The sequence below is a fragment of the Arvicola amphibius genome, chromosome 3, assembly GCF_903992535.2.
Source record: "Arvicola amphibius chromosome 3, mArvAmp1.2, whole genome shotgun sequence".
NCBI classification, from domain to species: Eukaryota; Metazoa; Chordata; class Mammalia; order Rodentia; family Cricetidae; genus Arvicola; species Arvicola amphibius.
This window is the reverse complement of record NC_052049.1, coordinates 153,581,364-153,598,425: the sequence shown is the minus strand read 5'-3', so window position 1 is coordinate 153,598,425 and position 17,062 is coordinate 153,581,364. Positions and strand designations below refer to the sequence as shown.

The window sequence follows — 17,062 nt, the reverse complement described above, 5'->3', positions numbered from 1 at the left end:
CATTTATTGCCACCACATGACTCATCCTTGGCTCTAAAATTCCATGGAGCAACTTCATTCAGTTTTGCTAATATTTCTGTCTTAACAACTTCATTTGTCTAGACCAAGCAGCAGCTGTGAGATGCTTCTTATGAAGAACTCATCACTGTTACCAACTTCAGAGTGCTGAACACCATTAACTTAGGGACCTCTAATAGTCTGGCCCTATAAATATTTTAATTCTATTTAAGCCCTAAAAGAATCCGGCATTTCAGAACTATCTTGTCTGTTTATATAAGACATGGCTCTAGTTTGATCTCAGGTCTGCTAACTAATAACTCATGATTTGAACCAAACGACTCAATATCATTGCCTTTAATCCTCATTTCAAAATACCAAACTTGAACACACCATGTTTCTTTTAAGACTTTTTATTGATGTTTTGTTTTGTTTTTTAAACAATCCAGTCTGTTGGATCTCAATGCAGTTTATAAAAAAAAAGAAAGAAAAAGAAAGAAAGAAAGAAAGAAGAAAAACCCTTAGGACAGTTTCCTATAAACTGCAATCAAAAAGTAATTTAGTTTGTCAAAGAGGTTATCTGAAGTTGCAATTTTCTTTAATATGCAGAATAGTAAAATGCAAGCATGCTCTTGGATGCAGGTGCTCCTGTGCACTAGGTTCTATAAAAGAGCTTGCTAAGGTCTGCAGGCAGATCGGGGATGCAATTATTTTCTCCATAATTTACGTAGGCGAGGATGAAACTCATATTTATGAATAAAGTATTTTTCTCAAAAAATCTGAGGCAGCCTCCGTTCAATGCTCTCTGTGCTATACCTTGAACTGAATTAAGAAAGAGTCCATGTCCATGCTGGAACTTTTGGAAAAAGAAAAAAAAAAAAAAACTCCTTCCGCAGGCATGGAGGATTACAGAAAGGAAAGGGGTAAATAAACATTGTATGCACGACTGTTTATGTTCTTACATTAACAGAACACACCAATATTTTACATAACAAGGAAGCGAAATCCCTTCACTGCTTTCAGTCAAAGTCAGTGGTGTGGATGATGGAGGGTGGAGGTGGAGCAAGCCTAGTAAAGGGAAAAACAAACAACAAACAAACAAAAACCAACTGAAGACTACAGCTCATGCAGACCAGTCCTGTTTCTGAAGTCTACACCGCATGCAGACCAGTCCTGTTTCTCAGACATCTGAGTTGGAACTGAGATTTGTCAACCTGGGGTCCGCATTGATTTCGTATCTGTAATGATACCCTTCCATGTGATCCCTGCAGGCATCTCTGATGTTATGCATCCACTTTTTTATGCCTTTACGGTTCAAATACAAAACGAGGAGGAAAATAGCGCCTATCAGAGCTAAAACAATACCTAGGAAGACATAGGAAGTCTGCAGGGATGGGGGAAGGAGAGCATCACAGTCCAGGTCAGAGCTATTGAGCTCCAAGAGGCCACGGTTCCTCATTTTTTCTGGGAATGCACAGGTGAGTTTGGCTTTATCGGGCACCATATCTGTCTCTTTAAGCCAGGTCACCATGTCAGCAATGTAGCAGTCGCAAACCCAGGGATTGTTGTCCAGGTACACCTTGACACGAGGCAGGCCTTGCCACTCAGCCAAAGTGGAGTTGTGAAGGACCTTGAGGGCATTGTCCTCCAAGTGGAGGCTTTCGAGGTGTGTCAGGTTGCGGAAGGATGCATATGTCAGGCTCACCAAGGAGTTGTTCCGAAGGTCCAGGTGGCTGAGACTTGGCAGTTGGACCAGTAAATCCCGAGGCAGGTAAAGGAAGTGATTACTGGCCAACTCAAGGCGCTGCAGCCCTTGGAGCGCAAGGCCTGCGCGTAGGGCAGCTGCCACCATGCCCTCAAAGGCCACCATGCCCTCGAAGCTTCCGTTCTGCCGCTGATCCTCAGGGGGCACAATGTGGTTCAGGAACAGCTCCTCCAGGGAGCTAGGGGCTGAGACGCTGGCGTTGCTGCCCGCAAAGGCGAAGGCGCTGAGGTTGGTGAGAGGGTTGTGGCTGAGGTCGAGGTGGCGCAAGCCGGGCAGATGCTCGAAGGCACCTGCACACACCTCCTTCAGGTGGTTGCCGCTGAGGTTGAGCGTCGCCAGGTCGGCGAGCGGTGGCCGCCGGGCGAAAGCGCCAGCCGGGAGCACGGTCATCTGGTTGCCGGTGATGAAGAGGTTGCGAACGTAGGAAGGCAGGTCCGCGGGCACCTCCATCAGGTTGCGGTTAACGCACTTGACCGTGCGCGCCGCCTCGGAGCACTCGCACGCCGCCGGGCATCGCTCGGCTGGCGGAGGCTGCACAGACCCCGAGGCCAGGAAGGCCTCCGGGGAGGTGGAAGACGAGGGTACCGAAGAGCTGGGCGCCGATGCGGAGACCCAACCCAGCAGCACCAGTGCCAGTCGTGCCAGGCGCAGCCGCCTGTCTCCGGCGGTGGGGCCCCGGGAGCCCGCCCCAGGCATCGCGGCTCGCAACTCCCCGGAGCTGGGACGGCGCCCGCTCCGAAGGCTCGACCGGCTGGGCCCGGCGGGCGCAAGCCGGCCGCAAGCGTCGGCTGCAAACTTTCCACGCGTGGGAGTCAATTGGGGGGGCACCAAAGCCGGAACTTGGCTTACCCCGCGCCACTGGGCGTCCCCCTCCCGGAGCGGTTCCCCGCCCTTCCCTCCAGCGAGTACGCACGACCGGTAGCGACACGGGCCTCAGCGCTCCTCCTCCCGCCGCCGCTGGAATGGCACCTCCTCGACTCTTTTGTTGGCGCCTTTCGCAGGGCAGGATCCGATGAGCGACCTGGGACAAACGGGAGAGAAGTGAGGAGCGGCGATAGCCGCCGCGCCCCGAGTACAAGCCAAGTTCTCCCCACCCTTCCTACTCAGCCCTAGCCTCCGCGTGCGTCCTTTTCCACAGAGGGACGCGGTCCCCACTACCGAGCGCTAAGCCTGCCTCTTCCGGGCCCACATCTGTACCAGAGCCACCTCCCGCCTGGCTCCTGCCAGGGGATCGCACTCTTCTCTCGCCTAGAACTTCTCACAGAGCCCTCTGCGTCCTGCAAGCAAACTTCTCCCTTCCCCAGTTCCCGGCTCCCACCGCCCCCGCCGACCACCTGCCTTCCGGGGTCCCCGCCCCCGCCGCGCCTCCCCGCCCAGGTCGGGATGAGAGCGAAGTTTCGGGTTACGCGACTCTTTCCATCTTTTTGTGCCTTCTTGAATTAGTGGAGAAAGAGGTGCGTAGCCATACAGCTGTCGCCCACTCCCGACTCCCAGTTCGTGGCCCTCCAGCCCCCGCCCCACCCCCGATCTCGAAGGGGTTCAGGCATCTCCAGAAAGAGGAAGGGAATCTCCAACAAAGCGGCTGTGGGACCTTGGGCGGGTTAGCAGCCAGATCCCCGCTCCCTTCACGCCCCAGTGTGGAAAGGAACCCCGGTCCCGCCTCCAGGTCCTGTCCTGGTCGCTGGGTCCCTGCCGCTCACCTCCGCGCCTGGCGCCTCCAAAGCCAACTCCGAATCCCCGCGCCTACCCGACTCCGGCTGCGGGCGCCGACTCTCCTCGCACCCCAGCCCCTAGCCCAACCTCCACGGCTGGGAAAAACCAAGCCGGGGGGCGGGGGAGGGCAGGGGCAGCTGGACAGATTGCATCCACGCAGCCCACCTCGGTTGCCAGTGGGGGGCTATAAGGAGGGGGATGAGGGAGACCGGGGCTGCGCGCCTTCTGCTGGCGGGGATAAACGAACCACGCGCCCGGTAAAGGTGAGGGGTTCCCCTTCTCTTCCCCCTCCCTGGCATCCTTTGGTGGTTCCGTATTTTGCATAGCGTATTTACCTCGGATAGAAACAAAACCGCTGGTGGATCTCTTGGAATTCACGCTGCTTCGGGCATCGCCGGCAGTGCTGAGATGTATTTAAGCGTGACCCACATCAACGCAAAGCAGCAGTAGAAAGGAACGAGCTGCACACGTTACATCCGCCACAGCAAACGCCCGGGTTGTGAGGGAGATTCAGAAAGTCTCCTCTCGCGTGGCTCGGTTAGGCTGGCAACTTCAGATTCAGGGGTAGTTAGTTAATGCCTTCCTACCTGTGCCACCCCCGCACGCCTTGGGTAGTTATGAAACTTAGGAAGAGAGTCAACTTTAAAGTGGGGGAGGGTTAGTGGAAAGGACACTCATTCTTGATTCATTATGAGGTTTTTTTTTTTTTTCCTCTCCTCTCAAAATTAAAACCAGAGGGAAGAAAACGGCAGCTAAAACACCCCAGAAACAAAGGCAAATAGCAAAGATGTGAGTCACCCGGAAAGCTCCCTCCACCAGATTCGGAGCGTTGTGTCAGCACAAGTCACTTATGCAGGGAGCGCTCGCGGCGGGAGGTGGGCGGGCTGACCTAGGAAAGAAGTTTGTCCCAAAGTGTATCTCCCAGGGGGCCCTGGCAGGCGCCAGATGATGGATTAGGGAAAGGACTGGAATGCTTATAGGACCAATGTCATTAAATCGGGGAGATTGGGAGTTTCGAAAGCCCTGCCATTGCTCTCTTAAAAACTCTTTATCTCCTTTTCCCCAGGCAAATAATTTTCCCCGATGTAAAAAGTGTGGGTTATTACAGTCATGTTCATTTTAGAGAGAAAATGACAGGAGAAACATGGCTGAGGAAAATGAAGACCAGTAAAATAAAAGAGATCAAATTAACGATGCAAGGGGTTGTTCCCACAGCATGCAGCATTGCTGTGGTGGTCCAGTTCTGAATCTATGCCTGATTCCTTCTGTGGAAAGACAGTTTACACAAACACCAGCCAAAATGGCCCAGGAAAAAAAAACTGCAGAGCCTGGAGACTGCAGAGATTTGTGCAAAAAGACAGTTTCATTAATTTGCATCTTCAGCACATTTATCTAAATCCCTTTCTCTTATTTTTAAAAGTGTTTTTGCAATATAAATGTGAAAAGCTTTGGGGGGGAAAGCGGACTCAGAAGCTGAAGTCCTGTTGTATATGGCAATCATGGAGATGGTTATATAAATCCATACATATGCTAAAACTCAGAAGACTGTACACCGAAAAAGACAATTTTACTGCCTAGTTTTTGTAGTAAAGTAAATGGCATGGGTAGAATTTTTCTGGTCCTCTAGAACGGTCTGAAATCTGAGTCTGTCAAAAGAGCAAGCGCTCTGGTGCTCTGGCTCTTGAGAATTTAGGAAAATTCTGAATACTCTCATCCGATCCTTAAACCACCTCTGCGGCAGGATACAGTAGAAAAATTCTAAATACTCCCATCTGATCCTCAAACCACCTCTGCGGCAGGATACAGTAGACAAATTCTAAATACTCTCATCTGATCCTCAAACCACCTCTGCGGCAGGATACAGTAGCATTAGAACTCTTGTCCTGTCCTGTGTCCTCTCTGTCAGTTTTCCAAATTTAAAAACAAACAAAAACAATGGCCTTGAGCTGATATAGCCCAGCCCCAACTGTCCTCTGCTTGCCTGCTCATGCCACTTGGTAACAACTGCCCCTTTACTCAGCACATCACCCCCAAGATAAATCTTCTCACTCCAGTTTTATGGATGAGAAAGCTGGCATGGAGAGTAAAGTATGGGACACTGTCAAATGGAAGACGAAGATGGACCCAGGCTCACATCTGCCTGGTTCTCCTGTCTTCACATTCCACCTCTAGGCCAGATGAAGAGACTTATGCCAAGTCCCCAGTTTTTTAGGATATAGTCAGCCTGCTAAAAATGCATCCTACACACACACACAATTTTACAAACTTACTCAAAACCGAGTTTTGTCTTGTAACCTAATTAGACGGTTCTCCCATGTGAACTTCCTAGACGACAGGTCAGGAATGTCAGGCATGCCTGAAGGTAGCCAAGTAAGCAGTACACCTGAGTGTCTTTCAATTGTTTCCCCAGCTGTTAGCAATGAGCTAGGACCAGAAACAAAGTCTTTTCTAACTCCTACACTTACAGGCTGTATGATCTCTTTATATTTCTGCTACTTAAATCTGTAAAAGGGAACCCTGAGCAAAATTCAAAAGATTCCCATGAGAATTGAGATACACACAGCAAAATCAGCTATTCTTATTATTCTTTCCGTAATTATTATCCTCCCAGTTACCTATTATGATTTTCTGTAACTATGTTAGGGATAGTAGCACAGAGCGAGAAAAGGTCTCCATAATGTAGAGTTGCCACATTGAACTAATGAAAGTACAAGACACAGAGTTGACTTTGATTTCAGTTAAACAATAAATCCTGTGGTGTTGCTCACAGTTCAGTTGGGTCTTCCCAGTTTAGCTGACCGAATCTAGATAACCCCTCACAGGCTATACAAAGGAATTGATGAAGAGAACACTCTCAAGTCTGAGTTGTCTCCTTGGTGATTCTACGTCCTGTCAAGTTGATAATAATAATCGTCACGTCTCTATCCTTTGTCAACTTGACTCCCAAGCACATTACTTTTAAGACAAAACCTTCTTCAGCACAAGGACACAGACTCATGGATATCCCATAGTGCAAAATGGATTTGCTCCAAATTCAAAAGTCTGTAAGGCCCCCAGAACTGTTTAAAATTCGCAAGCCCTAGTTTCATTTGAGGTTTCATCTTTTGGCTCACTCTCTCTCACTGTAGAATCTGAATAAAAGAACCGAACAACAGCCACACCACAGCCAGAGGATATGCTGTCCTGAAATTCTTTCTGTCAAAGAAATTAGCTCATGAATTTCTAATTCACCACCTCACAAGTTCTTAGGACACCTGCAGAATTTCAGCAGATTCTTTGGCAGAATATAGCCAGAACTGGCCTCCAGCCCAGTGCTTGACAGCCCCTGTTCTCTTCTGAAACCATGTGAACTGGGCCTCTACTGTCTTTTCTCTAAGCATGCTTGTCTTCAAAGTTCCTACCAGATAGCGCCACTGAGCTATGTTTTAGTATTTGAGGGCTTGTCTAGTCCAAAGTTCAAACTCTAGCACATGCTTCTTGCAAACTACTTCCAAAGACCTAAGGACCATGGGAGCCAGTTTATGACAGCAGTGACCTCACACCCAGCTCGTTTCCCATCTCAGCTACTTTCCCTGTTGCTGGGATAAAACCTTCTAACAGACACGGTTTAAAGGAGAGAGTGTTTATTTGCGAACTGTGCAAGGGTACAGTTACATGTGTTGGGTGAGTCGTGGCAGCGGGAGCTTAGGTCCGATGATCAAATTGTGTTCACATTCAGGAAGAAGAGAGTCACAGTGCTTTACCCACTTCACTTTCTCCTTTTATTTCTCCAGGTACCCAGCACATGGAATTCCGCTATGCACAGGTAAGGTGGGTTTGCCCATTCCACATAATCAAATTTTGATAATGCTTCACAGATGTGCTCAAAGGCTTGCCTCCTAGGGGAGTCTAGATCCTGTTAGGTTGGCAATAGTAGCCATCAAACACTGCAAGTACTTTACTGAGCTCTCTCTCCAGCACCCCACTTTGCACATATTTTTATTCTATTTCTTCTATGAATAGGTACATGTGTATATATGTGTTATTTACAATCTTTCTTCATTTAAAAATGTAAAACATATATGTATGGACATAAATATATATGCTTATTTATATATATGCATATATATATATATGCTTTTGTGTGTGTACGCATGCGCCTATTTTTGTAAGGGTGCATGTGTGTGTGTTTGTGTGTGTGTGTGTGTGTGTGTGTGTCTGTGTGTACAGATAGATAGACACATGGGTATGAGTGTACATGTGGAGGCTAGAAGACACCCTTGAGTGTCATTCATCACAAAGTCTCTCCCTGGCATGGAGGTGACCAAGTAGTCTGCCCTGGCAGGTCAATAAACTCCAGCAAACCACTGCTCTGGACCTCTGGTGCTGGGATTACAAGCCCTCCATTATCATGTGCAAATGTATATGTACTGCTTAAAAGGTGACCACTTTACCAGCTGGGCCATCTGCCCATCTTGCTTTCTTCCTTAAGATTGGAAACTATTGCATATTTTGGACCACTATACTATAACTTTTGTTTTGACTTTTAGAGACAAATACTGTAAACCCTAGCTGCCAGAAACCTTGTAAACCAAATTGTCCTTATCCTCCTGCCTCTGCCTCCTAAGGTCTAGATTTGCATGTGTGACCATGACTGGCTTACACTGCTGATTTCCAACAGCATTATTGCAACATGGATAACTAATTTTAAAGAAGTTTCCTGCAAGTGAGAACAACTTACCAGGATCAGTTCTATTTTGATTGTCTTAGGCATTTAATTATACTAAATTATCATACTTTACTCTTGACAGCTTGAAAATTTTTTGTGCATAATGCTATTTACATGCTCTGAAGCAGGACAGAGGGTTTCAAAGCACATCTTTCAAAGGGGAATGAAGGAAAGATCTGATGCCCCTACAAAGTCAATTTAATATACTTCCGAAGGTCATTTTGTAGCCTCCAGGAAAATAGCCCTACACTAGCATTTATATAGAAGATTATTTTTCTACAGAAATCATTTTTCTTCTAATGACCCAAAGGAAAGTCACTAAAATAGATATTACTCAATTACTCAATTATTGCTGCTAAATCTTGGGACTGCAGGGCATTTATAAGAGAGTGAGATGGAGGAGGAAGAGGAGGAGGAGAAGGAGGAGGAGGAGGAGGAGGAGGAGAAGGAGAAGGAGAAGAAGAAGAAGAAGAAGAAGAAGAAGAAGAAGAAGAAGAAGAAGAAGAAGAAGAAGAAGAAGAAGAAGAAGAAGAGATACTGACAATTAGAGAGAAGCCAGGAGGTCCAACATAGACAATCACTAAGGTTCTTTAAAGAAAGTTAATTTTGGTCTTTGCCTAGAATTAGCAAAGGAATTGATGAAGAGAACACTCTCAAGTCTGAAAAAGACCTAATAAGATCAAGTGTTGAATACTAAGCAAATCTGTTACAGAACCATTAACTAACAGTTAAAACAGTAACAACCACATGCATACAAGAAGTAAAGAGAGAAGTGCAAGAAAGACAGGTGGAATAAATTTTCAAACTTTTTTCATGTATGATGGAGAGGTATCTTAGTGATTAAGAGCACTGACTGCTCTTCCAAAGGACTCAGGCTCAATCCCCAGAACCACATAGCAACTCACTCACAACAGACTGTAACTCTAGTCCCAAGGGATCAAACACCCTATTCTGGCCTCCAAGGGCACTGCTGGCATATAGTGCACAAACATACATGCAGGCAAAACATACATGAATCTTAAATGTAAGAAAAATAGAAATTATTCACAATTAAAAAATATTCTTGTGAGCTGATATCTGAATTGTTTTAGGAAGAGTAAAATATGCCCTCCGTTTTTTTGGAAACAAAAAAAAACTGATTTAAGTAAAATATAAGCATATGTATTTATCTCACTAGTCATTAAAAAGTAGCATTAGACTATTAAAAATGTAATAAAGATGTTTCTGAGTTCACTGAAAATCGAATACATGTTAAAGAACAGGTTAAAAGCTGTGTCAGAATGGAGCGAAAGAATACCTTGGTAATTGGTATATCTTCAGGGATGAGAAATTAATGGAAATCAAATCAAAACAATTATGTCACATGCACAGATACATCTTCAAAATGGGAACATACTCACTCAACATTAATTCAACGAATTTGTTGAAGAAGGGCTACTTGTTCATTCTGGCCACCCAGAACGGAAATAATCACACAGAAACTGTATTATTTAAATCACTGCTTGGCCCATTAGCTCTAGCTTCTTGGTTAACTCTTACATATTAATTTATTTAATCTGTGTATTGCCACATGGCAGTGGATTACCCCGTAATGTTCCCAGCATCTGTTTCAGGTGAAGGATCCGTGGCTTCTCCCTGACTCCACCCTTCTTTCTCCCAGCATTCAGTCTAGTCCTCTCTGCCTAGCTCTACCCCGCCCTGCCCTGCTCTGCTATAGGCTCAAAACAGTTTCTTTATTCATTAATGGTAATCACAGCATACCGAGGGAAATCCCACATCACAAATTTGTTAAGACCTCACCGTTTTGATCACATGCTCATTCAGTCCCAGACCAGCTGGATTTGGTGAGCTCCCATTAGAACAGGCACATTGTCTCAGTGGGTGGACCAACCCCTCGCAGTCCAGACTTCCTCGCTCATCTTCTCCCTCCTTATGTTCTTCAACTGGACCTTGGGATCTCAGTCCATTGCTCTGATGAGGGTCTCTGTCTCTATCTCCATCCGTAGCCAGACGAAGAGGAAGTGTAAATTTTTGAATAGAAAAAATAAAAAAAGGAAAGAAAAAGAAAAAAGACCTCACCTTTTGCCTGCCATTTATGTGAACCTTGGGATAAAAATCCCTACCCTCAGTTAACTCAGTCTTGTGGGAGAGCAGACTTATAAAACAAACTGGTGCAAAGCTCGGGGCAGAGTGGGTTTGATGGCAGGTTTCATGAGGTCATGATGCCTGCTTTGCACTTTGAAGAACTGGTAAGAGCTTGTTTGTAGATGGAATGGTGGGCTGCATTCTGCCACCCGGCTAGCTTTACACCCAAAATAATTACATGGAAACTGTATTCTTTTAAACACTGCCTGGCCCATTAGATTCAGCCTCTTATTGGTTAATTGTCATAACTTTATTTAACCCATATTTAGTAATGTGTGTATCACCATGAGGTGGTCGCTTACCAGGAGAGATCTTAACCTGCGTCCATCTCGGAGAGGAGAGGCATGGCGACTGCTTATGGCGACTGCATATGGTGACTGCCTGAAGCATCTGCCTCACTGCCTTCTACCCAGCATTCTGTTCTGTTTACTCCGCCTACCTAATTTTTCTGTCCTATTAAAGGGCCAAGGCAGTTTCTTTATTAACCAATGAAATGAACACATAGACACTCCTCCATCACTTGTTCAGAAAAGTTGGAACATTCAGCTCTGAATGCTATGTGGGAAAGGGGACAACAAACATAGAAGGGAGATTTGCAGACCCAATTTGAAACAAGGTGGATCAATTCAGATGTAGGGACATGCCTACTTCCCGACAATTCCAACTGTTGTGAAGTAGAAGTGAGGATGTCTGTTTCAAGGTCATTCTGAACTACAAAGCTAGTGTGAGGCCAGTCTAAGCTATAATCAGACTCTTCCTCAAACCCTGATTCTCTCTAGCAAGAAATTAAATATGTCTGACCGCCAAACAGTTGGTTGACTTACGCTACAGTGCTGGGGAGCCACAGAAGATCAGTAGGGAATGACAAGGTCACAAAAACAATGAGTTTTTGGCAGAGAAGATTGAGAGTAGAGAAAGAAATTTGGAGACACAGATTGGCGATAGAATCAAAAAAAAAATAAAATAAAAATAAAAACAAAGCTGACGTGAAAGACTGGAATAGGGCGGGGTGGGAGTTGGCTTTCAACAGAGTGGCTCTGCCCCCACTGGGTATTTCAGATATTTCTGGAGCATTTTCTGGCTGTCAGCAGTAATTGAGAGCTTATGGAATTTAATGGGCAGAGGCCAAGGATATTAGAAACACGGTAACCAGATAGCAGCTCCCCTACAATGAATAATTTTTCTGTCTTGAATGAGTTTCAAATATGCATTCTTGTAGATTAACCTCTGAAGTTTTAGTCTAGAATCAGATGCACTTCACACTCAGACAACAAACTCAGCATTGTTTTATTGAATACCAAATTTTCAAGAAATGGTATGGGAAGTCCTTCTATATATGTGTTGCTTTTGTTAGTTAATGAATAAAGAAGCTGTTTTGGCCTGTGATAGGGTAAAACAAAGCTAGGTGGGGAAGACTGAACTGAATGCTGGGAGGAAGAAGGTGGAGTTAAAAATAAGCCATGTAGCCTCTGCCAGGGACAGGCACGCTGGAATCTTGCTGGTAAGTCACTGCCACATAGCTATACACAGCTTAATAGAAATGGGTTAAATTAAGATGTAAGAACTAGCTAATAAGAAGCTAGAGCTAATAGACCAAGTAGTGATTTCATTAATAAAGTTCCTGTGTGATTACTTCATAGTCTGGGCAGTTGGGAACAAACAAGTGGCCTCCTATTACAAAGGGATAAATCTTTGTTGCTCGCCAAGAGAAGAAGAGATGCTATTTTGTCTGGAACTTTACCAAAACTACCTCTGACAGCTGTGCCACTTACTCAGTTTGTGATGCCAGCAAAGATCACTTGTGACCATCTGCATCTGGAGTTACTGTGAGCAGCTAAGTCAGTAGTAAGTAGTGGTCCTTGGTATAAAGTGTGGACTATGCTAAGAAGCTGGTTTCTACATTCACTCTTGTAGCAGTTCAATGTCCCTTAAATTGTAGCTTATTTGTAGGTGAATGGAGGTTTATTACTCTTTCCTTAAGCCTTCTGATAAGCTTATGCCCAAACATTTCTATGTTGTACTACATTTTGTTTAAAACTTACTCTCCCCTTATCTATTCTTTAGTATCTGATTGAAAATTATAGGGCCTGGAGAGATGGCTCCATGGTTAAGAGCACTGACTGCTCTTCCAGAGGACCTGGGATCAATTCCCAGAACCCACGAAGCAGCTCACAACTGTCTGTAACTCCTGCTCCAGGGAATCTGACACCCTCACACAGATATACATGCAAAACACCAATGTACATAAAATACAAATAAATTATTATAAAAAAAGAAAATTGTGTACACAGAGATACACACACATGCACATCAACAATGTGAGAAAGTACATTTTTATATATCAGATCTTTGTAGTAAAAAGTAAACACTGGTTTCAAAAAAGTTTTAAAGCAATGTTTACAGATGTCTAAGAGTTAGACCTCAACTCTTGGTAATTTATTCACTGTGGTTGTAAGAATGCAGACAATTTTAGTTTTAAAATAGGAGATGTCAATATTTTAAATGGTGCAAAGTATGAAGTCTAACAGTTCAAGACTGGAGAGCCAGGTGTGATGGTGAGGAACTGAAACATCCCTACAGAAGAGATGGAATACTGGAGTCAGCAGTTTAAAGAAGAGCCTGTCTTACCTGGCTGAAATTATTTTTTTAAAAAAAGTGAGTCATGGTAAAAGCTTAAATTAGTAACGTTGCTTCGTGTCCACTTATTTAAACATAACTGTAGCATTTTTATTTACTGGCTGAATACATACCATGGCATGAGAGTGAAGGTCAGAGGACAACTGAGCAGAGTTAGTTATTCTTCTACCATGTGGAATCCAGGGATTGAACTCAGGTTGTGAGGCTTGGCATCAATCCTGTTTACTTGCTGAACCATCTAGATGGCCTTCATATTCATATCCAATAATTTTTATGCAACTTGATTCTACTTTGAGGATAGTGCTGAGGAGCACCCATTTCTTTAGTTCCTGATCATGATGGGGTCAAACGCAAACAAGGATTCAGCCCAGAATTAAGAAGGAGCATTTGCAATTGTAGTAACCATCCCATTAAATATAATACAGTCAAATAGTTATTAATGTGCTTTCTTTTCTGTATTTCCCTGCTTTGCCTTCCATAAAAAAACTGCCTCAAAAGCCAGAAATCTTCCTCAAGAAGATTCTCATCCTGGCACACTGGAAGGCATCTATAGGTGTCCATGATAGTGTTCAGCAGAGAGGCCAAAGTTTGAGTATACAAACCTTACGTTTCTAATGTATTCTGCAAATTTGACTCCACAAGCTAAGTGCATCAGTTAATATGATCACCCTAGTTCCATCTGGAGTGTTCAAATCTGATACATTAAATATTCTATTTGATTTAGTTTAGGTCTCCCATATAACAGCCGAAGGACCAAAGTATGTCATGTATTTTGGAATGCAAGTTTATCATATTGCCTTAGCAGTGGAAGAAAAAGCTCAGGAGTATTACCTAGGGACAGTGAAGTTGAGCCAGTGTCAAGCCTTGTGGTTGAACAATGTGTGGGTTATGACAGAGGAAAGTTGGGTGCAGAACCCATGGCATAGGTGGCTTTTACTGAACTTAAGTAATGATAGCTGCTATAGGAACCCATAAAGCCAGAAGGGCTTTAGCCAAGTGATACTGATGCAGTGATATTTAATAAGGAGAAACCATAAAAATGGTTTGACACCAATGAGCCACAGACATGGCCCATGTTCATCACTCGGTCTGCTCCACCTGCAGACCATGACCCTGCTAATGCAGTCAGCCTGAGTGTGAGCACTGTGTTTCCACAGAATTCTGCAGACACTAAAAGGCTTCTCATTGTGTCCGCAGCCATCTGCACAGGATGCGCAGTCACCCTAAAATCTACGCATGACACCCAAGCTTTGTGGTAAGGAATTCTAAACATCTTTAGAGGAAGAGTGCCGGGCTGCATCTCAGAAGAAATATGTGCCATATTGGAGAGCCTGACTTGATCCTACACACAAAAAGCACACCATAGCTGGGTGTGTTCTTTGGTTTTTTTTAAGTGTATTTATCTGAGATTTATGCATGTTGGCATAAGTATCAGTACTTTAACCTTTTTCTTGCTGAATAATATTCTATGTTGTAAATATAGGCCCTTATCTCTGGCCTGTTGATAGATACTTTTTGCCTGGAGCTATCACACACAATGCAGGGGTGAACATTTACTTTCACATCTCTATATGAATGCACCTTTTTATCCTGGACAAATACCAGGAGATTGAAAGGAGTCTTCAACAGAGTCAAGGGTTTTTTTTTTCCAGATTTATTTATTATTATATACACAGTGTTCTGCCTGCCTGCATGCCTGCAGGCCAGAAGGGAAAACCAGATATCATTACCCATGCTTGTGAGCCACCATGTGGTTGCTGGGAATTGAACTCAGGACCTCTGGAAGAGCATCCAGTGCTCTTAACCACTGAGCCATCTCTCCAGCCCTGGTAGATTCACTTTTAACATGTTCAAAAATTACCAAACTGGCTGTTAGTGTGTTTTTACCCACTTTACATGACAACACATGATGAATAGGAGATATCACTGCTCACATCCTCTCCATTTTCAAATTGGACATATGACATGGGTGTTACACGCATGAACCCACAGCATCTGTGGTTACATACAAAAGATAAAGCCAATTAAAAACTCCAATACAAAAAAAAAAAAACTCCAATACAGATGGGGGAAGGACTCCTGAAGTTCCACCTCTAGCTGAGGAGCTACTGGCAGTTGACTGCTGCTGAGGGAGAGTCACTTTTCTTAGTGGAGTGGCCACTGGTAGGTTTTCCACACCTCAGAGAGTAATCCCTCACCCATGCACATATAGGCAGCAAGTTGGAGGAAGTGGGGAGTGGTTATAACCAAGATCCATTGTATGCTTGTACAGTATTTTCTAAGAACAAAAAGAAAATCCTTTCAAACATAAAGATAGGAGGTTTTAAGATCCATTGTATGCTTGTACAGTATTTTCTAAGAACAAAAAGAAAATCCTTTCAAACATAAAGATAGGAGGTTTTGAGAACTCACACAGGCTTTATTGTTAATAAGAATAGTAAACCATTTCATTTAGTTCCACAGCTATTAGATTCTTGTTTTGTTTCTGGGGAGGGGGTTTTCCTTAAAAAGAAAATATTGGGAGAAAATGGCAAAAGATGAACACATGGGTTCAGAAAGAAAACACAAATGGCCTTTCCACATGTTAAAAGATTGTCAGTCTTGCTTATAGCAAGACTTGTAGCGATCAGAGTCATGCAAAGATAATATATTCACAGGGAAAGTAGCAAAAACTTTTTTTAAATGATAAGAGTTCCAACATTGGTAGCAGGGACATAAATTGTCACAATCAATCATCTCTGTGCCGTGTTTTGGCAGTCACTATCAAAATTAGAAAAGCTCAGATCATATCCTTTAATCAAGAGCTTCGCTTCTGAGGATTTATACTTTGGGTATGTGACATGCGTGGGAGATGACATATGTACTCAGTCACTGTTGCAACACTTGTGATAGTAGAAGGCTGGATATATCCTGAGAGTGGGGGCCTTCACTAAAGCGTGGGGCACCTGTCTGTGGTGGATGGCATTGGTAGCCCCACTCCTTCTGGCTTCCCTTGGCAGCAGCCCTTTCCCACGTCAACTGGTAGTACCCTCCCACCTGTGCCAGAGTGCATTCCCCTGTGCCTTGGATCAACGTGTGATTTGCTTTGATGTATAGCGAGTGGCTAGATGTGATTCAGACAGCTCCTCAGGAGGACTTACTTGGATTAGGCTGGCTCACTCTTGCAGTTATCTGTTCCCAGCAGAATAGCATTCAGCTAGTCCACTGGTCTTGGGAGGAAGCAAAAACATTTGTCTTGAAGTAAGTTGGTCCAGTGTAACTCAGCCGAAGTACGAGCAAGTCCCAGTTAACAGTTTGCTGGTCAAGCTCAACTCACATCATCCAGTCTTCTCCCAAACCTCACACACAGGCTTTGCTCTTAAATAGCTGTTGTCTCTGCCACTGAATTCTGAGGTTGACTGGTACACAGCAGAGACTGTCAACGCACTCTACAGTAGATGCCACCTACCCCCAAAGAGTTACTGGACTAATAAATAATCTCTGAAAATTATAGTTAATCTAATTATGGGCAATGTTCAATTATTAGTAAAAAGCAGTCTTACACATATACAAAAGACACACGCACACACATCTAACACAAATTGGTTGCCTACAGTTGAGAGAAAGGAGTGGAAAGAGGCTATTTAATGTATGCCTTTCTATCACTTTTATTACTGACTTTCTTTTTTAAAGAGACAGCTATGTTACTTAAGTTAGCCTCAAACACCTCGATCCAAAAGATACATCTGCCTCAGCCTTCTGATTAATTCAGACTACTGTACCACCATCTCGTATGTCACTTTGAGATTTTCAGCTGTTTATTTGTATCAGATAACTTTTAAAAAGTTAATTGCTTTTCAGAGTGCAGGCTATGGATAGTGTTCTGTGAAATCTAATAGAACAGAAAAAAAGAACACGTGGTCACTTGGATATTTCTTCTAGAGCAAGAAGTCCAGTGCTCAAGAAGGTCCCGGAGAGTTCTTCACTTTTTTTCTGGAGTTAAGAGTCTTCAGACTTTGTCTAGATGAAGAAGTCATAATTTATTTCTATCTTGGGAGCTAGGAAAATGTATGCAAATAACTCTTAAAACTAATCATAACAACCCTAGCCTCCCAAAT

The 17,062-nt window shown here is 44.0% G+C and overlaps 1 protein-coding gene across 1 annotated transcript; it reads right to left on the bottom strand.

The window, feature by feature from the left end:
* Positions 1 to 1,143: 1,143 nt before the first annotated feature.
* On the bottom strand, positions 1,144 to 2,458 carry Tpbg (trophoblast glycoprotein). Its single transcript, XM_038324433.1, has one exon. It carries the CDS (start codon positions 2,456 to 2,458, stop codon positions 1,178 to 1,180), a length of 1,281 nt encoding a protein of 426 aa, XP_038180361.1. The 3' UTR covers positions 1,144 to 1,177.
* Positions 2,459 to 17,062: the final 14,604 nt, after the last annotated feature.